At 41.1% G+C, this 27,075-nt stretch overlaps 2 protein-coding genes and 1 long non-coding RNA gene across 6 annotated transcripts in view; 1 reads left to right on the forward strand and 2 right to left on the reverse strand.

The window, feature by feature from the left end:
- The first annotated feature begins 707 nt into the window (after window positions 1–707).
- Window positions 708–25,675, forward strand: rab11a (RAB11a, member RAS oncogene family). Its single transcript, XM_061665058.1, is given in 5 exon segments — window positions 708–867; window positions 2,079–2,274; window positions 15,164–15,368; window positions 16,939–17,017; window positions 22,946–25,675. Coding segments are annotated over 5 exon segments (657 nt in total). The 5' UTR covers window positions 708–827; the 3' UTR covers window positions 23,083–25,675.
- On the reverse strand, window positions 6,616–8,602 carry LOC133395837 (uncharacterized). The gene is made up of 3 exons (XR_009767283.1): window positions 7,033–8,602; window positions 6,898–6,953; window positions 6,616–6,808 (listed from the first exon to the last, which is right to left on the reverse strand). It is a non-coding gene; the product is annotated as an uncharacterized LOC133395837 (long non-coding RNA).
- LOC133395806 (multiple epidermal growth factor-like domains protein 11) overlaps window positions 25,454–27,075 on the reverse strand; it is a 246,997-nt gene continuing 245,375 nt past the window's right edge. For all 4 annotated transcript variants that reach the window (XM_061665019.1, XM_061665028.1, XM_061665037.1 and 1 more), the window contains one exon: window positions 25,454–26,957. In XM_061665019.1, coding sequence (XP_061521003.1) covers window positions 26,773–26,957 — 185 coding nt within the window. In that variant the 3' untranslated portion in view covers window positions 25,454–26,772. The remainder of the gene's footprint in view (window positions 26,958–27,075) is intronic.

Here is a 27,075-nt window from a genome sequence, read left to right on the forward strand (position 1 = left end):
CCGGAAATTGAATAGTAGACATTGATAAAAGTAAGTACCTGTAGATTGAGTGTTATGTCATCATTGTTCAAAATTCAAGGCATGAACCTCCATTTATTTGAACCTCTAAAGCGAAGGTACCTGTACATGTGGCCATAGCTCAAACTGTTGACCTGATTGAGCAAACCCAATGTCATATTTGGATTTCAGCACATCAAAATTGTCCTAAATCAACTAAAAAAAAATATTTGAAAATAAATGTGGTGTTGACCAGTGTTTTTGAAGGATACAAATCCTTGAAGATGTCGTTAGCTGATCAGCACAAAACATCACTCGTTTGGGATGGAAGAAAATGAAAGGATGACAGCTAAGTTTATTTAAAAAAAAGGCAACAGCCAATTTTATTGTGACAAAACAATCTTCAACAAAATGTTTTGATTTTCATTCGTAGCCATATAACAAAGGTTTTAGTTATTCAACAATTCAACTTTTATGCCAGTCACGAACATAGATGCGATGTTCATTGTATAGACGTCCGTCCAAGTACTGCATTTCAAACAATGCATAGTAATTGCGCCACGGTGATGAATAAAATTTTCTGAATCTACTGCACATGGAAATTACACTCTTGCAGTCGCCTGAAGTCAGCTGGGTAAGTGGTGCAGTTCTTACTGTTGACCGCCAGGTGTGACAGCTCTCTTGTGTGCAGCCATGCGAACGTCGTAGAAGAAGAAGTTACGGAAGTAGGGCTTCTAAACAGATTTCCTTTTGGGAGAGTAAAACAAAGTAGATCGTTTCTTGCCATTAAAACGAGCTCAGACTTGGACTAACCAATACTCTTTAAGACAATGGGCACCAGAGATGACGAATATGATTATTTGTTCAAAGGTAATATTACGTTTTGTCGTTATGGTGTCCCTTACTTCTGTTAGCTGGCAGGCTAAAGCAAAGCCACCATTACCTTTGTGCTCTGATTGTGTTCTCGGAAAATGTTAGCGAGTTTAATTAATTCACACGACATGAAAGCGTTATCCACTAAATACAGGTAATATTAAAATAAAAGTTTGTAACTACGTCTGTGAGCTTAAATAGCCGGGCCTTTTGATAGTGCTGGTTGCAGACGAGCGGACACGCCTAACGTTAACCGTTATCACATTATCTTCACGGGATACAGTAGACAGTCCGTACGCTTTATTCATCGGTACCAATATTATCGAAGGGTAATATGTAGATAAAACGCATCATATACATATCGCACCGAGTTTTCAACCTAAAAACCCTGAATAGTTTGCTATGCCATTTAGTTTCATTTCAAGTAGGTCATCAAAATACAACGGGAAACGAGTAATTAGCCGTCACGTGAATTTACCTAATTGACTATTCTATATTCAGGTTATATATGTTTCGGTTTTTGTGTATTCATAGGAGGAGAAAACATTAAGTTTGTCCATTTGTTATGTGCTCTTCTTGGAAAACCATCTCTGTTAACTATAATTAAAATTTATATTCGTGACATGTATACAACTTAAAACCTAAAGCTCTTTCTAGCAAGTCTTGTTATTTATATGACGCGTGGGGTGGTTGGTGTTTCAATTCCAATGCATCCATTTTATTTTCAATTAAAAATACACTCATTGGCCTCACAGGGACACATCCACAATCTAATGAAATTTAGTATCTATGTATCCAATTCTGAAGAAAGCTCCATTTTAATAATATTGCTAGTTAGGTATTTAGCTATAATTTCATTCAAATATCAAATTAAGAAAACTTAATTTACTCCCATGGGCAAATGCTATCATTTTATTTCTATAATTTCAAGTTATTAGCATTAGTACTATTTTAGTAAACTGAATATTTAAGAGAGGGGTACAGTGGAAACTCTCATTATGATCTGGTGATGCGGTTTTATGCCACTGCATACTTCAACCACAGTGTCCTTCTTTGTCAATCAAAACTGAGCCTTCATATATTTGGCTGAATCTTTTTTAGTGCTCTTAAATTAGGTCATAGCATACAAGCAAACAAGTCTTGAGTATGCTTTTATTCATACAACAGATATGTGGAGGGATAATTAACCCATATTTTCTGAATTGTAGTGGTCCTTATAGGTGACTCAGGTGTGGGAAAGAGTAACCTACTATCACGTTTCACTCGCAATGAGTTCAACCTGGAGAGTAAGAGCACCATAGGAGTTGAATTCGCCACACGCAGCATTCAGGTGGATGGCAAAACGGTGAAGGCCCAGATCTGGGATACAGCTGGCCAGGAGCGCTACCGTGCCATCACTTCAGCGTGAGTACTGTCAGTTCGTATAGGCCTATTACAGTGCATAAAATTCAAATTGGCTTTTGGAAACACAATGACAGGGACTCTTGACTAAGTGCTTTTGGCCAAAATATAATGGTGGGTTTAACCAAGATGTTTTACTGTCAATTATATATTGATTGACAGTAAATATATTGTTTAATGATCTGTATCAGGCCAGAGGCGCTGTTTCAAGTTCATAAATTAGTCTTTTGACATACCTGTATTGACTTAAGGACTTGTGTTTCCTTTTTTGGAGCCTTTTGTGATAATCATTTAGTGTACAAATAACAGTAATATACACTTTCCTCCTCAAGTGTTTGAAGAGTGATGCGATAGCCTTTATTTTTGCTGCAGAATAAAAACATTTGGGTCAAGAGATCAAGATTTCAGCTTTCATTTAAATTGCTTCCATCTCGATCGGATACACAACTTAATACACTGACGGGTATATTTTGTTTCCCATGTGGTTTCTTTTACATTTATTATTCAAACAATGAGCGCTGAATTTCAGATTTCGGTTTTGATGTTAAAACTACATGTCCATCTGTTAGCGGTGTAACCAACATGATAATCTCTGAGCTGTGTATGAGTGAAAAGCAAGTTATTGCAAAGCTGAAATAAGCCACTGCAAACATTACAGCCAATAAAATAGGTTTATCAATGAAATCAACAGCAGTGGACAAAATAAATATTGTGAGATAGGACTACACAACATATTTTTTTAGCATTGTCATCGCAATGTATGTGTTCTCAGTAGGCATTACACAGGGTCCTGCAATACTAGTTTATTGATAATCAGTGAATGAACTGTAATATTAATAAGTAATTAATTAATTTACCAGGCATGGTAAAACATACGCTAGCTTAAAACATACGGTAGCATGCATGCACGCTTAAACAATGTTTTTAAAAAGGCAGCGGGAGCAAAACTGAGTTCGGTTGTAGTATTTAAGTGAAGTATTTAACAATGTACTCACGTTATTTTTTGATCAATCCTCATCCACAAATCCATCAAAGTCCTCCACTTCTGTGTCTGAAATGAACAGCTGGGCAAGTTCTCAATCAAACACGGCAGGTTCCCTCTCGTCATTGTCAGAGTCAGTCTCGTTGCCGTGCTGCTCCTCAGAAATGAAGCCGGCTTTTACAAAAGCTCGAACAACAGTGCAAGCAGACACGTTAGCCCAGGCATCCACAGTCCATTCACTGTTCTTTGCTCATTAATCCATTGCTCGAGTTGGTCTTCCAACTCGGGCCACCTCGCCTTGTTTCCGCGGAAACTCAGCTTCGTCTTCTTGACTTGGCGAAGCTCGTTTTCCTGCTTCCTCCACTTGCGAACCATGGATTCATTGATCTTGAATTCTCTCGCGGCTGCTCGAATCCCATGTTCCTCCGCGTAACTGATAGCTTGCAGTTTAAACTGCTTCGTAAGCTTGTGTCTTCGTAGGTGCCATTTCGACAGCAGTCAAGCCAGCCGCCCCTAATTTTGTTCATGCTAGGCATTACGGTAATAGGTTGCCAACTCGAGGCGAAAGCCACCTTCAAAATAAAAGCTTCCCATTAATACGGATGTCAGTGCTCTTCGGTTAAGGAATGCAACCAGCAAAGTTAATTTGAATCTTGAGATACATTAACAAATTTTGTTTATTTGATATCTTAGGAAAAATAAATGGTAAATGGACTGCACTTATATAGCGCTTTATCTACATCATCGCAGTGCCCAAAGCGCTTTACAAAGCCTCACATTCACACACACATTCATAAATCAATGGGCGACTGCTGCCATGCGAGGCGCTGCCAGGCCCACTGGGAGCAAATTAGGGTTCAGTGTCTTGCCCAAGGACACTTCGACGTGCGGACAGTCGTCGCAGGGATTCGAACCTGTTCTACCTACTGAGCCAAAGCCACCCCAACATAATCCCATTGGTATCGCAAGACAAGTCCAGATCTGTGTGACAGACCACCAAGGACTCCACTAAAAGAGGTTTGATGAGCTGATATTGTATTTCAAAATAAAAGTCTCTGAAAACTGTATATTTTGCTGTCATTACCCCTGACTGAAAAAAATCTATGAGATATGTCCATATTATTGGGAGGCTTTTATTTTGAAGGTGGTATTCGCCGCGAGTTGGCGACTTATTACCGTAATGCCTAGTATGAACAAAATTAGGGGTTGCTGGCTTGACTGCTACTTTACGAGTGGAGGCTGGCTTGACCGCAGTCATTTTCGGGTGTCCCTAGCCAAACCGATGCACATACCGGAACTATATACCTACTGGGGGCGTGTCTTTAGTGTCCTCTGTCACGCGCACCCTTCCACCTTTACGGCCGCATGCTGTCCTCAGTCACGTCCGCCTTCCTCTATATAAGCAGGGTGTCGGCAGGAAATGCTCCCAGTCAGTCAAGCGGAGCACTCATCACACAACAACATTTATAGATTTTGGAACTCGGTGCACACATAAGGCGCGCCGCATTATAATGCACCCCGTCCATTTTGGAGAAAATTTAAGATTTTTAAGTGCACCTTATGGTCGTGAAAATACTGTATATTCAATTGAATACACTACACAGACATTTAATGTTCAAACTGATATACATTTTTTTATTTTTTTTTAGCAGATATATTTAGAATTTGATACCTGTAATACAGTGTCGTGAAAAACTATATATAGAACCCTTCTCAAATTCTTATATTTTTGCAGTTTCCCAACTTTAAGATCATCAAACAAATGTAAATATCAGACAAATATAACCCAAGTGAACTTAATATGGTGGTTTCATTTATTAAAGAAAAACTATTTAAAGTTACCTGGCCCTGTGTGAAAAAGTAATCCCCCCCCTTGTTAAATCATTAATTAATTGTGGCAATTTACAATGTTTGATTAATTTTCATTGATCACACCCAAGCCTGAGTACGTCCAGACCTGTTCAATCAAGAAATCACTTAAACAGAATCTATCCCGTCAAAATCAAGTCAGACAAAAGATCTAAAAAAGCTGCAACAAAATGACACAATCCAAAGAAATTCCAGAACAGTCGTGAAATACCGTCCCCTCCAAAAGTATTGTAACAGTAAGGTCAATACCTTTTTTGTTGTTGTATACTGGAGACATTTGGGTTCCAGATCAAAAGATGAATATGCGACAAAAGTTCAGAATTCCAGCTTTTATTTCCTGGTATTTACATCTAGATGTGTTAAACAACTCAGGACAGTTAACCTTTTGTTTGAACCCACCCACTTTTCAAGTGAGCAAAAGTATGTGACTGATGGGTGTTTCTAGCTGCTCAGGTGTTGCCTTTTAGATTAGTGCTTGTTTTTGGCTTTGGGTTTAACCTGTGAAAACTGCATTTGCTGTTAAGCAAATATGAAGACCAGAGAGAGCTTTCTATGAGAGAAAAGCAAACCAAACTGGAATGCTGAACTTTTGTCTCGTTCATCTTTTGATCTAAAACCCAAATGTTTTCAATATACAGTATGCTTTTCCAGGCCTTTACTACAGCCTCTTTCAGTTATTTGTTTCTGGGGGTTTCTCCCTTCAGTCTCCTCTTCAGGAGGTAAAATGCATGCTCTATTGGGGTAAGGTCCGGTGATTGACTTTTTCTCCCTGATGAAGTCCTTTGCTGTGTTGGCAGTTGACTTTAAACCGATCTCATCGGCCTGGTTGATATCGGCCGATATTTAGCATTTGATGCTCATCGGTTTTAATGTCATAATTTGCCGATCCGATCTTCATATATTGACATTACAGTCAGTGCAATATCTTAAATCTGAGGGAGAAGAAAGAAGAGGCAAACAGTGCAACATCTTTGTCGTAGAAAAGACAAAAAGTGCAACGTCTTGAATCTGATGTAGAATGTAAAAAGTGCAACATCTTTAACTCATTCACTGCCAGCCGTTTCCTGAGCAGGGAAACCCCAGACTGCCGGCATTTTCGAGCAATTTCACTGATTTTTCAAGCACCACAGAATATTGTGTACCATGACAATGTAAACACCAAAACCACCAAAAGAAAGACTCTCTTCTTTCATCAGAAAAAAAGTTTCTCTATTTTATACCGTTCTTTAGTAATCAGCAGTCAAATATAGGCTACTTTCAGCCAAATCTCTTTCTGGAGGAAAAAAACTGAGGAAACAGCCTTTTTGTGAAAGCAGACACATCAAGCAGAACAATGACTTTGACACCAATATTTTTTTTTCTTGAGTGAAAATCTCAAACATCTGAACATAAAACAACACTGAGAAAGTACTTTTGACAGAAAAAATAATTTATTTACAAATATAACTACAGAATTTACATTAAACAAAAATGCATGAGCAAATCGGGCTCCCACACTTGCACTTTCTTCCTCCCAATTCTCCTCATCTACTGTTTGCTCAATAGTGTAGGTTTTTATTACATTGCGCATAAAATCTAGCAAAGTTTGATCCACATCTGGATTTTATTCTTCTGTGGCAGTGAATGGGATCTTGTCTGGTTGTCATTCTCCTTGAAACCAGTCCCAACTTCTGCTCAAAGCACAACCTGTGCAGTTTAGAAATATAACTATTACTATAGAAATACATTGTTGAAATTGCTGTCGTGGGACGTGGAGAAAAATAGCTTTCAATTACCTTTTTTGTCTGCACTGTGTATTGGAATGGGAGTCAAATGTCTGCTGATGCATAACCTGTAAATTTAAAAAAATACATACGATTACTAGAGAATAATTTTTATTGATGTATTTTGTAAGGGTAAAAAAACATTACTTTTCTTTGTCGCAATCCTAAAAGACGTTCGACTTGTGGGTCTTGAATTCCTGTACTGACAACAGATGTTACATTGTAATGTGAACTAGTGGGGACTAAAATGTTTTTATGTAACCAGGGTTGAAGGAGTGTGTTTGCGCGCTAGATGTAGCTAACGCTAGCTGCAAATGAGTTATCTTCGTCGGAGGAAGCTCGGGATGAAGCTCGGCTGCTTCGATGCTATCCAGAGGGAGTTCACTCATCACGATTCCGGATCCCATTTATTAAAATCCTGGTCGGCAGACGATCAGCCGCCAAGTGGCTCAGAGCATCTCGCCATATGTATGGGCTGGCATTTTGGGCGATAGCTTTGCAATAAAGCGATCGTCTCGGAGCGTCGACCTTTATTCCCCGCATAATCCAAGGCGTCATTCCTGTCGGTCGCAGGAATATTTTTCTTGCCTTGGCGCAATAAATTTCTCGTACCGAAAGCTTTTTTTGTTAAATTGTTTTCATTTTGTCTTCTCTCTTTTTCCGCCATTGTATTTGCCTTTTATCGTTGTCTCTTGTACCCTGCCCACTCCTTCTTCTTCCTCTGAGGGAGGGACAGTCACCTCGAGGCATTGTTGCCCTCTACAGGGTGCCATTCCTCATTGCAGTTATCCAGAGGCTTGACAATCATACATAAACTGCACAAGAACCTCCACCACCCATCCCCGTTAAAAAATGCCATTGATGTCTTTGGACGGCATTGGCAGTGAATAAGTTAAGAAAAGGCAAAAAGTGCAATAGTGATGTAGAAGAGGCACAAAAACAAACTCACTCCTAAATACTAAGGTCAACAAATACTGTGATTTACTCACTGAACAATTCATTCTTCAGTGTCTGTAGATGCCCTTTCAGTGGCTTGTTGTCCTCAAGACAAATTAAAATGTTTGGGAAAATCATGACGGTAAGCTTGAGATAATTTAGGATACTTTAGGTTGAGTGCATATATGTCCCCAAACAGCAGAAGAAATGACTCAGCCAGATTTGTGGGTCCAGTCAGAAGTATTTCATCCTCAATAGCAATAGAAATGCTCTCAGGGCTGAAGAGGGCCGCATCAGTAGTGTCATCCAAGATGACAGCCAGGAGAGCCACCAAAGCGTCTGTCAGGTCACGACCATCTGCTGACACAAAAAATTAGTTTAGCCCAGAGGATACAACTCATGCTAAAGCTGTCTCGAGGTGATATTGCTCTCACTTAGCAATTAGACTGCTACTAAGCAAAATTTTGAAGGAACCTGTGTTTTAAAATCTCCTAACTCCCGTAGTCGAACAAAAACTATCTGACTCTACCCCAGACTTATGCAATGTTTCAAACAGGCCAGTATGGAATCGCTGTCGTCTGATTGGTCCGTAATCTGACGTCATCGTTGTTCGGCAGAATGATGACTTATCTGATCTGGCTCCAGACGCCGCCTGCAGATGTCTCCTGCATTCAATGTTTATAGTGGCTCCCCGCAGTTCCTTTCTTCCTTGACATCTGTCTCCAAATACCCCCCTGATGGGGGCCAAATACCCCCCGATGGGGGCCTTCCTGCAATATACTCCAATACACATTCTCTTCCAAACTAGTTAGAATTACATATTAGAATATAAAGTATTCTATATTCCCTTCAATATTAAAACAATTTTCTTTATGAAGCTTTTCATACATACCTGTTAGCACACTTTTTCTTTAGTGGAATGCTATATACTTACCTTTTCATTTATACATGTCTGGTTTACAGTTTTACAAAGAAGAATAATGCAAACAATCAGATTCCCCTAGAGTTATTTGAGTTACATTCTCAGGGCATTGAATCAATGGTAAGTGGAATGTTGTGGTTGTCTTAGAAGAGGTTTTGCCTCTCATCTGAGCAGGCTTCATCAAGTCCATGCAACAAGGCTTCGTTAGGACACACTATCGTGTATTGTTGTGGAAAAACAACTATTTATGTTCCAAGTTGGAGGCGCGCCCCAAACCCGGTACGGGATCATTCTTTTGGAATGAAAATGGAGAGCCATAAGGCTACCTGGCCGAGAGGCCATTTTCTCTCAACAAGAGTCGTTGGGCTGCCTGGCAGAAAGACCATTGTCTGTTCATAATGTGGAAACTACCTCATATATATTCCATTCAGTTGTAAATTGGTAGTGGAGTTGCTTAACAGTCAAGGAGGCAAAATTAACGAGTTTCTTTGGAATGGACGAAAGGACGCAACAATATTGTCATTCCGTATGTACAGGTATCAGGTCTGTCTGAGAAAGACTACCACTTTTCAACTGAATGTAATATGAGGTAGTTTCCACCGAACGACTTATGGATAGACAATGGCCTCTCTGCCAGGCAGCCCAATGAATCAACTTTTTTGCATTCCAAAATACAGTGGGGGGAAATAAATGCAACCCTATGGGGGGCACAAGTTAGTGCAAACTGTAGGCCGTTCCTAAGCCCGGATAAATCCAGAGGGTTGCGTCAGGAAGGGCATCCGGCTTAAAACTTTTCCAAACAAATATGAGCGTTCATCCAAAGAATTCCATACCGGATCGGTCGTGGCCCGGGTTAACAACGTCCGCCACCGGCGCCGTCAACCTGGAGGGCGTTGTTGGAAATTCAGCTACTGTGGGTCGAACTCAAAGAAGAAGAGGTGGAAAGCGGGTTCTTCGGCAGAAAGAGAAGAGGAAAGCACAGAGCCTAGAACTGAATGTGGGGACTTTGAATGTTGGGACTATGACAGGAAAATCTCGGGAGTTGGTTGACATGATGATTAGGAGAAAGGTTGATATATTGTGTGTCCAGGAGACTAGGTGGAAAGGCAGTAAGGCTAGAAGTTTAGGGGCAGGGTTTAAATTATTTTACCATGGTGTAGATGGGAAGAGAAATGGAGTCAGGGTTATTTTAAAAGAAGAGTTGGCTCATAATGTCTTGGAGGTGAAAAGTGTATCAGATTGAGTGATGAGGCTGAAACTTGAAATTGAGGGTGTTATGTGTAATGTGATTAGTGGCTATGCCCCACAGGTAGGATGTGACCGAGAGGTGAAAGAGAAATTCTGGAAGGAGCTAGATGAAGTAGTTCTGAGCATCCCAGACAGAGAGAGAGTCGTGATTGGTGCAGATTGTAATGGACATGTTGGTGAAGGTAACAGGGGTGATGAAGAAGTGATGGGTAAGTACGGCATCCAGGAAAGGAACTTGGAGGGACAGATGGTAGTAGACTTTGCAACAAGGATGCAAATGGCTGTAGTGAACGTTTTTTCCAGAAGAGGCACGAACATAGAGTGATGAGTTATGTGACAGAAGAAGAGCCTTCGTGAGTGAGGTAAAGAAGAACCCAAACCTCACTGCAGCCCTCCACCAGTCGGGGCTTTATGGCAGTGTGCCCCGACGGAACCTCTCCTCGGTGCAAGACACATGAAAGCCTGCATGGAGTTTGCTTAAAAAACAAAAACCCTGAACGACTCCAAGATGGTGAGAAATAAGATTATCTGGTCTGATGAGACCAAGATAGAACTTTTTGGCCTTAATTCTAAGCGGTAAGTGTGGAGAAAAGCAGGCACTGCTCATCACCTGTCCAATACAGTCCCAACAGTGAAGCATGGTGGTGGCAGCATCATGCTGTGGGGGTGTTTTTCAGCTGCAGGGACAGGACGATTGGTTGCGATTGAAGGAAAAATAAATGCAGCAGAGTACAGGGGTATCGTGGACGAAAACCTTCTCAAGAGTGCTCAGAACCTCAGACTGGGCCGAAGGTTCACCTTCCGACAAGACAATGACCCTAAGCACACAGCTAAGATAACGAAGGAGTGGCTTCAAAACAACTCCGTGACTGTTCTTGAATGACCCAGCCAGGGCCCTCTTGAGCGACCTGAAAATGGCTGTCCACAGATTTTCACCATCCAACCTAAGAGAACTTGAAGAGGATTGGCAAGGAGGAATGGCAGAGGATCCCGAAATCCAGGTGTGAAAAACTTGTTGCATCATTCCTAAAAAGACTCATGGCTGTATTAGCTCAAAAAGGGTGCTTCAACTAAATGCGGAGCAAAGGGTCTGAATACTTATTTCAGTTTTTCTTTTTTAATAAATATGCAAAAATTTCAACAATTCTGTTTTTTTGTCAATATGGTGGTGCTGTGTGTACATTAATGAGGAAAAAAATTTACTTCAATAATTTTAGCAAATAGCTGCAATATAACAGAGTGAAAAATTTAAGGGGGTCTGAATACTTTCCGTACCTAATGTACATGAATCATTGTGAGACCTTGACAGATGAGCTTTCATCGTGCTCAATGATGGAAAAATCAAAAAGCCAGTGTCATCGAGACGTGGCAGAGGGGAGACTCATGAATATTTGTCACCTGGTATTTGAAGTTACAGAACACAACTTGCATTTCCACGCCTTTGGGCCAACATCTTCCTTCAATTTAAATTATTGCAATTAAAGTCTTTCATTTCATCCCACTTTTGGCTGGTCAAAAATAACATTTAAAATGTATGTAAAATTTTGAATAAGATATAAAAAAAATAATAATAATAATTTCACTTCCAAGTTAATATACAATTTACGTGACTCACCTATTTAATTCAGTTTGATGCTGAAATACTGACTTTCTGTAGCCCAATGTACGAGTGCAAAGATGCTTTATTAATGTTGAAAAACATTTTTAAAATATGATACACATAAATATACACAAATGATCAAAGGCATTTCGTTTTAGTAAAAATGAAAATGCTAAAAGATGAGCGTTTATTAATAAGCAAATCATCAAAGTTGTGTACTTCTAGATCTCCCATTTCTGTTTAAGTATTTGTTTTTAACAGAATGTTATAAAGGTTTCAAGTGGTCAAACTGTTTTCTGGGGACCCAAAAAGAGAAAAACATTTAAAGACTAATTTGTTAAACAATGACTGTGGAAACACACCATACAATAGAAATTATTAATGACACTGTTGCAGAATGTGGCATGGTGGACGACTGGTTAGAGTCTCTGCCTCACAGTTCTGAGGACCGGGGTTCAATCCCCAGCCCCGCCTGTGTGGAGTTTGCATGTTCTCCCCGTGCCTGCGTGGGTTTTCTCCGGGCACTCTGGTTTCTTCCCACATCCCAAAAACATGCATGGTAGGTTAATTGAAGACTCTAAATTGTCCATAGGTGTGAATGTGAGTGCAAATGGTTGTTTATGTGTGCCCTGCGATTGGCTGGCAACCAGTTCAGGGTGTACCCCGCCTCCTGCCCGAAGATAGCGAGGATAGGCTCCAGCACTCCCGCGACCCTTGTGAGGATAAGCGGCTCAGAAAATGGATGGATGGATGGACTGTTCCAGAATACATCCTACCTGTAACTGTTCAAAGGAGTTGGAAACAATTTCTCAACCTTACACTTGAGCGTACAAATAAATGCATACACAGGCCTGGTTAGCATGATATTAACACACTGCTGCTTAGCATTGTTCATTTCACGCTAATGCACATGCACAACTGTTTGTCTACTCTTCAAAGTAAAACATTTTGAAGGGCAAACATGCATTATGGTAAATGTAGTTCATTCAGGTAATCTTTAAATAACTGAACGTAACAGATTTTGGCGTGCAAACATGCATTATGGGAAAAGTAGTTCTTTCTGCAATTCATCAATAACTACATTTACTTTCACGCGTTTTGAAATTCAATTTACACATGCAACATCGCCGATTTTTTTTAAACTTTAAACTGTTGTAAGATGAAACAACAAACATTTATGGCATTCAACATCTTCAAAAAGTTACCAGTACTTGGATTCATGATAAAAGGGTTAAACTATTTTACAATAAATCATCAATGTGCACATTGTACCCAGTTCCAAATGTACGCTACCTACAGTTATCAAAATTCAAATAAAAATGTTACCGTTACTTACCAAATCACAACGGTTATGAAAACCAGGACCAGGGTGGCGGGGCGTGTATGTGTGTTGGGGGGTGGTGTTGGGTCCCTGGGGCCCTCACCAGGTGGCCAATTGGCGGGGCGCCTCGGTGGGGCCGGCGGAGCGCCCTGGTTCCCTTGGTGTGGGATGTGTCCCTTCCACCGGGCTGCTCTCGGGTGGACCCATGGGCCCGGTCCCGCCCCTCGTTTGATTGGGTGGGGTCCTCAAACCACAGCGGAAGCTTAAAAACTCCACTGTGACACAGTAAAACTGTTCCGGCATAAAAGGGATACAGATCCTCCATTCTGCTTGACCTAAGAGCCAACCAGGACAACAATGAAAAAGATGATGGTGGTAGTGGTTTGAAGCAGGGGAATCAAATTGCGCCTTTCAAACAAATAAAAACTAATTAAGCTGTGTCCCACATCCACACAGGCTGGTCTGAAGTCTACTGTTTAGGGTCTACACTTTACGGGTCCGGGCTCCGCGTCGATGTAAATTCTACATGGCGGAATCAGCTTTCTTAAAGGAGAGATGAAGCCCCACTCACCAAAACGTCCTGACAACGCTGACGTCATGACATATCGCAAGGTTCCCCAAACATTTTGAGTGTTTCCCACAAATTGACTATAAAATATTTATCCCTATTCACTTAAAGTTTAATAAATCTGAACAGAGCTCAACACTTTATAGTTTGGTCAACTATTTACCAGTGTTTGACTTCTATATCCTTATTAACTATGAGCTTGTACAACTGTTGGGGATTACAATGAAGTATGAAGTCAAAAGAATCGTCTGTATACCTCCAAGACAGGCTTGTCTCAAGGCACAAAACTTGGGTAGGGTACAGTAAAACTTTCTGCTGCTTTAAAGGTTCTAATGTGGCATGGTGGACGAATGGTTAGCACATCTGCTTCATAGTTCTGAACACCTGGATTAAAATCCGGCCTCGCCTATGTGGAGTTTGTATGTTCTCCCCGTGCCTGCTTGAGTTTTCTACAGGTACTCCGGTTTCTTCCCACATTCCAACAACATGCATGGTACGTTAATTGAAGACTCTAAATTGGCCGTAGGTATTAATGTGAGTGTGAATGGTTGTTTGTGTATATGTGAGCTGCCATTGGCTGGCGACCAGTTCAGGGTGTACCCTGCCTCTCACCCGAAGTCAGCTAAGATAGGCGCCTGCATGCCCCGACCCTAATGAGTATAAGCGGTACAGAAAATGGATGGATGACTGTGCACAGTGGCCTCCATCATTCATAAATGGACGATGTTCCGAACCACCAAGACTCTTCCTAGAGCCAGCCGCCCATCTAAACTGAGCAATCATGGGAGAAGGGCCATTAGTCACGGAGGTGACCAAGAACCCAATGGTCACTCTGTCAAAGCTCCAACGGTCCTATGTGGAGAGAAGAGAATCTTTCAGAACAACAACCATCTCTGCAGCACTCCACCAATCAGGCCTGTATGGTAGAGTGCCTGGACAGAAGACCAAATATAGGTGTGATCGGCTTGTGACATCATTCAAAAAGACTTGAGGATGTAATTACTGCCAAAGGTGCATGAACAAAGTATTAACCAAAGCCTCTGAATACTTATGTACATGTGATGTCTTAGTTTTGTATTTTTAATACATTTTTAAAAACAAGCACAACAAACTGTGACCAAACTGATTGGGAGATCCTTCATACTGCAGCAATTTAATGATCCAAAGCACACGCAACAAAGGCAGTTCCATCAGAGCATAGATGGAATGTTTTAGACTGACCAAGCCATAATTCAGACTCAATAGAGCTTGTATTTTACGCTGCTAGAAAAGGGACTGGTAGAAAACTGTCACAAAAGAATATGAAAGTTTGCCGATGCCAATTGGTCATAGGCTTGTTTCAAGTTTTGCAAGCAAAGGACAACTCCTAAATATTAATTGTTAGGAGGGGAGTGTATTCAATAGTGTGTGTCTGGAACAGTTTCATAAAGGCTATTAATCTCAAGGTGGATAATCTTGATTTACGTTAGTGCTTCCTTTTTCTCCTTTCTTAACCATCCTTAATCTCAAACAATCCTCAGCTATAACTGTTTATTAAACTATTTCCAATCAGGTGCATTGCGAATGATCAAAGCCATCTTGCTGAAATCAGGTTACCACATAGCTGTAACTCACTAGCTTTGTTAGGATGAATCGACTGATGAAAATTAATGGCCGGGTGGTATGTCTAAATGAACACTGCAGGTACTACCGCGGTGCCGTGGGCGCTCTCCTGGTCTATGACATTGCCAAGCATCTAACATACGAGAATGTGGAGCGCTGGCTGAAGGAGCTGAGAGATCATGCTGACAGTAACATCGTTATCATGCTCGTGGGCAACAAGAGTGACCTGCGTCACCTCCGAGCTGTTCCTACTGATGAGGCCCGGGCATTTTGCTGGTAAACCGAAGTTCACTTTTTTTCCTGCTTTTAAATAGAAAACCTATATAAGCAAATCTGAAACTTTGTATTTGGCTTGTTCATGGTTTTTGTACATGCTCCCCCTCACATAGCCTTTTTCCCCCCAATTGTGGTATGTCCTCACCCACTAAATAGTGTGACACCATATTTCATACAGTGTAAAGCAAGCCTGAGATAGAACCTTAAAGTCCCTGAATATAAAAATGTCTCTGTGGTGTTGTTAACAAGTCTGCCGAATTCCAATGAATAAATCACCAGGTATATAAAATGAGCCTTCAAAATGGTGAAAAATTGATACCTTCTCTGTTCTCAGATGCTGTGGGTGTATCTGATGAATGCGCTGAAAACATGCCCTGCTAAACTTTCAGCTGTGAAACATGACTCGCTTGGTGTTGTGTGTGGGTCCACATAACTGGACACTTCAGGGAATTTATTTATTTTTAAAGTGCAGCACACGTTATTCAGCCTGTAGCTCACACTACAAGACAGAAATTTGAGTGCATAGTCAATATTTCCTGCTAGTTATAGACCCACAGTGCTCGATGTTTCATATATAACAGGAGCCTGAATCAGGGATCTCGTTTGATGTGCGACGCACAAAAATTAGCAATGATGCATAAAGTATGATCAGTCTGCGTTCGAGGGTGCAATGCTATGGATTAAAGTATTCCGGCGTGGTGCTGGAAATCGGGCGTAAGATTTTTTTTATTTAATTTTTTTGGCACGACAGGGCTCGACAGTGTGACCGCCGTCAACGCCCGCATTGCATCACGTGACCGACGCATTGGCCCGCGCAGCATCTCTGCGTCACTTGACGCGCACACGGAAAAAATTGTTGTTGCGGGTCGAACGCCGCGGAGATCTCAAGTGATTTGTCCGTTTTAGTCATATGCTGTGACGACTGATGACGTAATCACCGTTCCTCTCGGTTCCACATACCACCTACGCCGCTGTACAACTTACAACTCGAGCAATTTTTGTGAACAAAGCTTGTTTTATTTGATCTAGTTAATTGTTCTACATTACAATGCCAAGATTAAATATATTATTCGAGTTAATAGTTCTTAAAAAGGATGTAGTTGAGTTATTATGCTTTATCACTATATCACTGGCATAAAAAACTCGTTTTTTGTGATAGTTTTTGATAATATATATTATCGTTAAAAAATAAATAAAAACGAAACGCATATATTGAGAGAGAGATCTATGATAACTCAAACATACTGTACAAACGGTATTAAAAATAGAGTAACTAATACAAATCTGCAATGTAGCGGGACAGCGAAGCAAGAACCTTGATACAGTGGAGGATTACTGTATCTGTATTCATTGATAAATTGCACGGACTCATTGTTCCAGGGCTGGGACTAATTTCTTTTCAGACCTGTGCATCCTGGGACTCAGTTTCAATTGTAAAATGAGCTGTGCTGAATAACACAAAATAAATGGTTTGTGCTTGCTGTGCAATCAATACATTTGTGTTTGATCAAGTTAAGACTAGCTGTGGAGTGCAACATTTTGATGTATCGTATCCTGTTGTTTAACTTTGCCCTGCAGAGAAAAACGGTTTATCTTTTCTGGAGACATCGGCTCTGGATTCCACCAATGTTGAGACTGCCTTCCAGACCATTCTCACAGGTGTGTGTATGCGCATGTGTTATGATGTTAATGTACACTCCTGTGTATTTAAACCCATCAGAACGCAAAGGGCACTATTTTTGTGACCGGCATAAATACTGCGCACCCTACCTCTGTGCTTTAAGCGGGTTAGACCAAGTGTTGGTAATTTTTGCAGATGAGAGCAGGCCGGCGGATCATAGAAAGACAGACAGAGAGCTTTGAGCTGGTGTGGCAGTGATCAATGTTGACTTCAATCATGGCCAATCAAAGCGGCTCTCGACATGGCGGACTGCAGGCAACCAAATTTTTCCGAAGAAGAAACCTATTTGCTCATCCCAAAGGTCGAAATGCGTAACGTACATTTATACAGAAGTGTGTGTGTGGGTGAAGGGGGGGGGGGGGTCAGTGGTCTGGTGCCCTTGCCCCTTCTCTTGGGACTGGTCGGGGCGCTTCGGTCTGGCTCGGGACCTCCCTGGGTCCCGGGTGGTCGGTGGCGTCCCCCTGGTTGGTAAAACATTGCTTTACATGAAACTCAAAACAACCATTACGCCTCAGTAGATTTAACTTGATTGCATAATGTCTTCAATTGGAACAATTGGACCATGATTTGCCATAACTGAAGAAAAAAAAGTTATCAGTAGCACATAGGTCTCCTTAAAGAACGGTGTGTTAAATCATGGCTCCAGTCTAGATGGTATCAATCTTAAGCATTGCACGGTGCAGCACGGAGCACTTGGACTTCAGATTAAATCACAGTTTTTGTGTGGTGTGATTAAAAGTGTTGTTAACTTGGAAATCCATTACAGTTCATAGATGCACAGTATCCTCAGCAGAGGTCTGTAGGAACGTGCTACATTTACTCCATTACATTGACTCAAGTATCATTTTGGATAAATTGTACTTGTCAGAGTAGTTTTAATGCATCATACTTTTTACTTCAGTAATTATCTTAAGAAGAAACAGTGCTTTTACTCCTTTACAATGATCTACATGCTGCTTGCTACTTTTATTTATCAATAATTGCGTAGGCAATCTATTTTTAGCCTTTCATTTTCTAATTCCGCATTGGGTGCCGTTGCTCCAGGCCACCACAATGATGTTTGACTCAAGTTCACCAATCAAATGACACAAGAAAGTTATGTCCTCACACACACTTTTATTGGGCTCCGCAGTCAATTGTGTTTACAGTACCGACTACACAAAAACGGCTTTAACATGCAGCATAATTTTATCGCTTCCCACACTTGGATATTTCAGCCCACTTCTAATGTGAGAAAACATCTTGCGGTAAGTCGCAGATGTTTTCGCTGTTGTTTTGGCTGTGCATATGACAACATTCGCCCTATTTTATGGTCACAAGTAACTGTAAAACATGCATTTTTGGGGGTGCTTCTGTTTTCTTGCTCTCTCTCCCTCTCACACACACATACACGCTCATTTTATCAATGTCTGTTCAGCAAACAGCTTCTTCATACATTTTAGTGGATAAAGGAAATGTTTCTGTAAGGCCCTTTGCATGGGTTGTTGGTTTGGGGCACTTAAAAATTTAAATGGTGGCAGGTGTGTGTGGACTTCCATTGAACATGAGCTTGAATGTGATCGGTTACTTCTGAACACAGCCACATACCAGTTGTAAGAGGGAGTGTATCCTTGTGCAATCATATTTTTTTCTAATTTATTTTATTTAAACTTTATTTAACCACGTAAATGACCAGTTAAAACAGAACATCTCATTTGCAATGGTGACCTGGGCGAGAAAGCAGTTAAACGTCAAGGCCAAGTCAATCCCATACAAGAATATTTCAGTTGTTTACTTTCACATCTCAAAAAGATAAATCGAGTTGTAAGAATTCTAGGTCACATTAATGGTGTAAAAAGTTTGAAACTGATTTATCTGGGTCTAAAAATTTTTTTACATCACAAAAACCTGGCATTGGAAACAATGTAGTATAAGACTATTTCTTGGAGCTGAATTTCCGCGTTCATATTTTTAGTTTTTATTTTATTCGATGTTCATGCTCTTTATAAAAAAAAAAATAGTCAAGTTACTCACTAGTTACTCAGTACTTTAATAGTTTTTCATTGAGTACATGCTTACTCTTAATTATTTGGAGGACTACTTTTTACTTTTACTTGAGTCATATAATTCTAAAGTAACAGTACTACAATATTTGGCTACCCAGCTCTGATACTCGGAGATTGTAGTGTTCGGGGAAGAAGATTAATGTAGAGCAGTTGGATGATGATGATGATGATCATGATGATGAATGTGACCATACTCCATTCTCTGGCGGTGGTTGACTTTCAATTTGCTGTAATTTCCTAAAATGTTTTCCATATCAAGCAATTGATCAGTTTCAACCTTAGTTTTTTTTCACTTTTAGATTCTTAAGTGAAGAAATGAAAACAGTTTCTCATTTTCGACTCAGGTCTTCCAGTGTGGAGTTTGCGCTTCTCACCATATTTAAGTGGTTTTAGGGAGATGGTGTTCCCCCCTTGGGTCCCCGCCTTCCGCTCCCCTCTCCTGGTGCCCTCGCCCCTCATTGAGTCTTGCGCTTGACATGGGCTCACGGTCGGAGGGCTGTTGCCTTCTCGGGTGGTAGCTGGGTCCTGCGTTGGGCCTGGTTGTTGGTTGGGGGCCCCCCATGCTTTACGGGGGTGGTTGCGGCGGTGGGGTGCACTAGTTTGGGGGGGGGGTTCCTGGCCATGTGCGCACTCTGGGGAGACTAACCCTGAATTGTGGGCATTCCCTCTTATATCTGGCCTTGCGCTTGTTCTGCCAAAGATTTAAGCACGTTTCCTAATCCGCACTCCAGAGGCTGTAGTAAGTCTAGCGCCCTGGAAAAGTGACTCTTCAAATTGTATGCTTTGATTCACTCCGATGCTCCAAGCCTCCGCCGGCTGATGGCAGCTGAATCGGCATGCTGACGAACATCTGGCTCCTATATGCTCACCAACTGCCCAATGGCAAAAATGTGTCCCGACCACATTACGCCGATCGACGGCCAAACGTCGACATATTATTTCATATTAATTGGCGAAGAAAAATTTAGCGCCAGCTGTTTTTCATGCACCTGCGAGGGGCATTTTCACTTCAAACATGCCGCATGGCGGCTTGGAGTTTGTCGGAAAGCGCGCGCCCACAACAACTGCAATTCATCTTAAGGGCGTGATGGTGCATTACATTTGGAATCATTTTGTTTTTATTTAATCTGTATGTCATTGTCGGTAGTAAAATCCATTTTGCCTGCGTGTCGCTACTGTGGTTTCTGGGCAATGCTGGTCCAGAGCTGGCTCAATCGCTTTCCTATTGATGACCTGACTGATGGCAGTCCAAACTTTCGTTCACTCATAAGTTCAGTATTGTGTTTAAATTACATTTATAGTACAGTATTTAATAGAAAATACAAAAACACATGCTCCTTCAATGTAGCCTATTGGACTGAACATTGCCCAAGTCTCACTGGCAACACTTAACTCCCATATCCGCTACGGGGGTTAATTTCACACCTCGTGCATCATTATCACAATACATACGTCTTTTTGAGACAAAACATGGTTCAGGCTTTTAAATATGTCATAAATATTTTTTTAATTTTCAACTACCTCAAAATGTTCAATGGCATCCAACCTATCCATGGAATAAAAGCAGTATTGCATGACCATAACTCTAAATAAGCTGTACATATACAGTGGGCACGGAAGGTATTCAGGCCCCCTTACATTTTTCACTTTGGTATATTGCAGCCATTTGCTAAAATAATTTGTTCATTTTTTTAACCTTATTAATGTACATACAGCACCCCATATTGACAGAAAAAAAATAACTATTAAAAAAGAAACTGAAATATCACGCAGCCATAGGTATTCAAGACCCTTTGCTCAGTATTTAGTAGAAGTACTCTTTTGAGCTCATACAGCCATGAGTCTTTGGGAATGATGCAACAGGTTTTTCACACCTGGATTTGGGGATCCTCTGCCATTCCTCTTTGCAGATCCTCTCCAGTTCTGTCAGATGGTGAACGTTGGTGGACAGCCATTTTCACAGATATGTTCTTAAGCCACTCCTTCGTTATTTTAGCTGTGTGCTTTGGGTCATTGTCTCCTTGGAAGGTGAACCTTCGGACCAGTCTGAGGTCTTGAGCACTCCGAGAAGGAGAATCTTTGTCTTATCAGACCACAGAATCTTATTTCTTACCATTTTGGAGTCCTTCAGGTGCTTTTTTTTTTTTTTTTTTTTTTTTTTTTTGGGGCTAACTCCATGCAGGCTTTGATGTGTCTTGCACTGAGGAGAGGCTTCCATCGGGCCACTCTTCCATAAAGCCCTGACTGGTGGAGGGCTGCAGTAATGGTTGACTTTCTAGAACTTTCTCCCAACTGCATCTCTGGAGCTCAGCCACAGTGATCTTTGGGTTCTTCTTTACAGCTCTCACCAAGGCTCTTCTCCCCCGATTGCTCAGTTTGGCCGCACGGCCAGCTCTAGGAAGGGTTCTGGTCGTCCCAAACGTCTTCCATTTAAGGATTATGGAGGCTACTGTGCTCTTCGGAACCTTAAGTGCAGCAGAATTATTATTTTTTTGATACCTTGGCCAGATCTGTGCCTTGCCACAATTCTGTCTTGGAGCTCTTCAGGCAGTTCCTTTGACCTCGTGATTCACATTTGCTCTCACATGCACTGTGAGCTGTAAGGTCTTATATAGACAGGTGTGTGGCTTTCCTAATCAAGTCCAATCACTATAATCAAACACAGCTGGACTCCAATGAACGTGTAGAACTGTCTCAAGGATAATCAGAAGAAATGGACAGCACCCGAGTTTAATATATGAGTGTCACAGCAAAGGGTCTGAATACTTATGGCTGTGTGATATTTCAGTTTTTCTTTTTTAATAAATCCACGAAAATTCAACAATTCCGTTTTTTTTCTGTCAATATGGGGTGCTGTGTGTACATTTAATGAGGAAAAAAAATTAACATGATTTTAGCAAATGGCTGCAACATAACTGGGTGAAAAGGTTAAGGGGGTCTGAATACTTTCTGTACCCACTGTAAGCAGCTTGCATGAGTACATTATAAAAATTTACCCTATAATATCAATACATAATTTCATCGATGTTCTAGGTAAATAGGTAAACGTGGGTCCCTGTGTCAATTCATTTCAACGCTTCATATTGTTATGTTTGGTGAGACTCTACATGACCAGGTTTCAAATCTGACTCACCCTGTGCCTTTCGAGTTTCGCCGCAGCCATTCTGGTGCTCTTTGAAGGTCCCGTATCGGCGAGTTTTCTAGCTTCACATTCCCCGTGGCTTAAAAACTGTTGGTACTGCATCTTTTTTGAGCCTCCTCTTGTGCTGTACACCAAATCCAAGGGATTTCGAAGCAGTCCTGAGTGAAATATGCACCGCACAGCACCGAGTAGGCTGTGGGCTGCCACTTGTCCCGCGTTCTCTGGACTTGTCCATTCCCGCTGAAGTTGGGGGTCCTTTAGGAATTTAAAGAGGCTCACGCTCTCTCCAGTCCAGTTGGACCATCCTGCAGCCACACAATGTTTCGGCATCTTAACTTGTCTGGACAACAGCTACTCGCTTTGCTGAACTACTACTGCATGCGCTAATAAACATAGCAACTCCTGTCATCTGCTGACATCACACATCAAACCGGAAACATTGTTCTTTAAGGTGGCATATTTGAAAGCGAAAAAGTAACACACATTTGACTAATTCAATGTAATTCTGTTTTATGACTGTGGTAATTTCTATAATCAAAGTAAAACATATTTTTTTGTTCATGACAGATGTACAGTATATTTCAGCCGATCCTTCTCATCTGTCCTTTAAATGTTCACATGGAACATGACGGCTTTTACGGGCAATGTGAAAGGGACTAGTGATCTCAGGTGAGCTTGATGTTGTCAAATTAAACATTTACCCTCTCCTCCCCCTCCAGAGATCTACCGCATTGTGTCCCAAAAGCAGATGTCGGAGCGCCAGGAGAGTGACATGTCTCCCAGCAACAACGTGGTCAACATCCAAGTGCAGCCCACTGAAAACAAACCAAAGATGCAGTGCTGCCAGAACATCTAGCTGTGCCCAACCTTGCCTCCAAAACCCTAAGCCCTCCAGTTTCTCCCTTTCCCCCTTGTTTCATTCTCCATAGCTCCTTTAGGGCTCCGGGGCTGTGACCTGAACTCCGCCACTACTTTTAACCGGTCCCCCCCACCCCCCAAGTTAATGTCTCTGTATAAAAAGTCCCTGTCTGGGTCTGAGCGTCTGTCTCTAGGCTTGTAAGGACAGAAGGCAGCAGGCGTTTCATATCACTTTAGATTTCATTCCAATTGTTGCACTGACGTGTCACAAAAAGTCTTATGAATGTGATTTATTTTCCTCTTCTTATATCTTTATACTTTGTGCCCCTATTGATTCTTCCCCTTTTTTTGATCTTTCTCTGTATTGTATCAAATATTAACTATGAGTATATATGAATATAAAGCACATGGAAGTTGCTCTGAACTTTAGTCCTTTAAATGAGCTCCTGTTATTATAGACTTGCCTCTTTGCCACTTAGTGCAATGTACTGTTTAGGAAACCACAAGCAGGAGTGACCTTTGATCCCATTGCTGTGAACATGATGCTAGTGAAATGTAGAGCCGTCAGTCCTGGTTATACTGTGGAGAGGACGGAGGGAGCCAGCTAGCCTCTAGCGTGCACTGTTACAATCTCATTTACAAAAGAAGGCAGGTTGGTGGTAGCTTTGCTTGTTTTTCAAAAAGGTGGACATATGCTGTGCTGCATGTTTAACTAGGTAAGAGAGTCTCTGGGCTTTGCTATGGAAAAGTGCTATCACCTTGAAGGTGCACCACCTTAAAAGTTCAACCTGTTCATTTATCGCCTGTCGTCACAGTGGCAGTCATGCTTGTGAGGTAGGGAATTTCTGCTCCAAATTGAAGAACGGGGCTTACATCGCTCACGTTTGACAACTATGCAGGAACTAGCATGCGGCTGTTCAGATATGTTTTTCTTGGTGCACTAGTTGAAAGCATTCAAATCACACTGACTTGCGACATCCCTCTATGGTTGCCAATGTTAAAATGTGCTTACACGTGAACACAAAGCTTAGACACACAGTTGGGCAACGCAGTTTGACTTGGTTGATTTTTTTTTTTTTTTTTTTCCTTCTTTCTTTCTTTCCCCCCCTTGCACTGAGCTTAACTAGCTTTAGCAAACACCTTCTAGTCTAGTCGTTAAACCTCTTCTGTCAGATTGGACAGTTTTGCTTTTTTTTTTTTTTTTTTTTTTTTTTTTTTTAATATTATATATATAAGTGACACCACATCTGAATCTCATTTCATCAGTCAAAAGTAATTTCAGTAAAATAGTTTCAGATAGATTAAGTTCATGATGTTTAGCGAAAAGGAGGGGACTCATCCACATTCTAAGCTTTTTTTTTTTTTCTCCTCTTCCCTCTTCCCCTGGTCACAGTGCCTCCTTCACTGTTCACCTTTGCATCACCTTCCAGCACACACACACACGTGGTCCATCCCCCTCCATGTTTTCCCAGTCACATAAAGCCTACTTTATACCAAGCTGCCTCTGACTTGAACACAATGCATGGCTTTTGGTGGGACTCCACGTTACCGCCTTATGTTGCTGACATCGATGTCCATCAAGTCTGCCCAGGGCAAGCTACAGTCCCCTCCGAAGGTATTGGAGCGGCAAGGTCATTTCCTTTGTTTTTTTTGTATACGGAAAACATTTGGGTTTCAGATCAAAAGATGAATGAGACAAAAGTTCAGCATTCCAGTTTGGTTTGCTTTTCTCTCATAGAAAGCTCTCTCTGGTCTTCATATTTGCTTAACACCAAATGCAGTTTTCACAGGTGAAACCCAAAGCCAAAAACAAATCTAAAAGGCAACACCTGAGCAGCTTGAAACACCCATCAGTCACATACCTTTGCTCACTGGAAAAGTGGGTGGGTTCAAACAAAAGGTTAACTGTCCTGAGTGGTTTTACACATCTAGATGTAAATACCAGGAAATAAAAGCTGGAATTCTGAACCTTTGTCTCATATTCATCTTTTGATCGGAAACCCAAATGTCTTCAGTATACAACAAAAACAAAGGAATTGACCTTGCTGTTCCAATACTTTTGGAGAGGACTGTAAGTGTGGTCCTATACTCCAGAGTGTTCATTCAGCTTCTAGTCGTATCCAGCGTTGTGATGGCGTTGGTAGACATACGCACTACCTGAACTTGGTGTATATGTTGAGACAGAAGAGAGAGGTGGGTAGTTCTAGCATGTGAGAGCCTGGCTGGCAGTACCAATGGCGTTTCCTCGAACAGACGGCGCCGCCAACCAAGCTTCTCCACACTCAATTGCTGGCAGTCTGATGACGAGTCAAGGTGATTTCTTTCATCAAAAAATGATTCCGGATCATATTCCATATTTTTGTGTTTTGATTGAATCTTTTTTTTTGACATTTTTGTTTTGAAATTCAGTAACTGACTGTAATTGAAGTGTAAGAGTGAAATGATGTCATTTCAGTTATGAAGGGTTAAATGTGAGATGGGGGTCATAATGAATGGTTTTATGTTTTGTACAGCTTGATGAAATTGTACAATTGTGTCTATATCTTAAGTTATCAGTTCATCTTAATAAAGCGCACCAGTCATAAACCTTTTAGACGCTTTTGTAATTTCAATAACTTTGTGTGACCTGACTCCCTGAGGCTATGACATTTTTTATTGGTTGGAAACATGATCAGTAAAGAAGAAACCAATTAGAGTTCAAGATTTAAAAAAAGAAGAAAATGTACTGCTATACAAACTGGATCAATAACAGATGGTAATTTGAGTGGTGAAGAACTGATTTGTTTGAGTAGGGCTTCCTACATTTATTAAAGTTCTACTTGATCTCTAATAATAATGATAAAAAATTAACATTGCCACAAAATGGAAGATCGCCGTCTGTATGCTGCACTGGAATACTAACAAGCCGTTGCTTGAATATTAGTCTTAATCAGTCTTGTTTTATATCGAATCATCCCATTGGAAACTGCTGTGTCACTGTGACAGTCTAATGTGGAGTCTGACAGATGACAAAATTAGCTTCAAGTGATGTAATAAGGATATTGCTGGCTAACTACAATAATATTTGGCATGCATGTGTATTCACCCTGATGCAACAAAAATTAACAATTACAAGTAGACAAAGTGTACAGCTAAGACATTTCTTTCTACAATACATACAAAAAGAAGAATGTAAACTGGAAAGATTGTGTAAAAATAGTGCTTATTGATTCTGTGTTAATTTTGCTTGCTTTGTGTGCGTGTCCTTTTCAGTGTCCACCTAGAGTTGAGTAAGATGAATCAGCCTAACTTGCTGACACAAAATTTGTGTGTGTGTGTCATGTGTCCAGGATATCTATTCCACCAGTGAATATATGAAAAACATCCACAAAAAGGAACACTGCTGTACCTACCTACCTACCTATATTTCCTCTACTGAGTTTTTTTTTTTTTTTTTTTTTTTTTGAGGGGGGGGGGGGAAACAATGAAAACAAGTTTTACACCTAAATTGAAACATGATAAACTATGAAATAGCAGTGCAGTGTAGTGGACACTGCATCTCACACCTGTTGTCCTTTGGAACCCCCACTTACTGAAAACTACAAAAAACAAACTGCCTCTTCACAGTTTCCAAGTTATTTCAAACTGGATTCAGTCCAGTTCACAGAGGGGCAGGCAGGATGGGTGGGTTTCCAGTGTGGGAGGTGTTCTAGAGCAGTGAGCCAGTGGGGCTTCCAGGCAGAGGAGGGCTGTGGCTGTGTGAGGGGCTGGGCCGCACAGGCAGCAGGTCATAGTGGCTGGGGATGTGGCTGTTCCTAGGCAGATCATAAGGGTTCTGTGGGTAACTGGGCACCACCACACCTCCAGCTCCTGGGATGATACTGATGGTGGGCTCTGGGAGAGACAAAACACCAAAGTTGTCATTTTATGTGGTCCTTATAAAAAGAATATTACAAATCAATCAGAAAAAAAATGACAGTTTTTTTTATATTGTATTGCAACGGGTGTCAAA

This window comes from Phycodurus eques, chromosome 2 (genome assembly GCF_024500275.1).
Source record: "Phycodurus eques isolate BA_2022a chromosome 2, UOR_Pequ_1.1, whole genome shotgun sequence".
Lineage (NCBI taxonomy): Eukaryota > Metazoa > Chordata > Actinopteri > Syngnathiformes > Syngnathidae > Phycodurus > Phycodurus eques.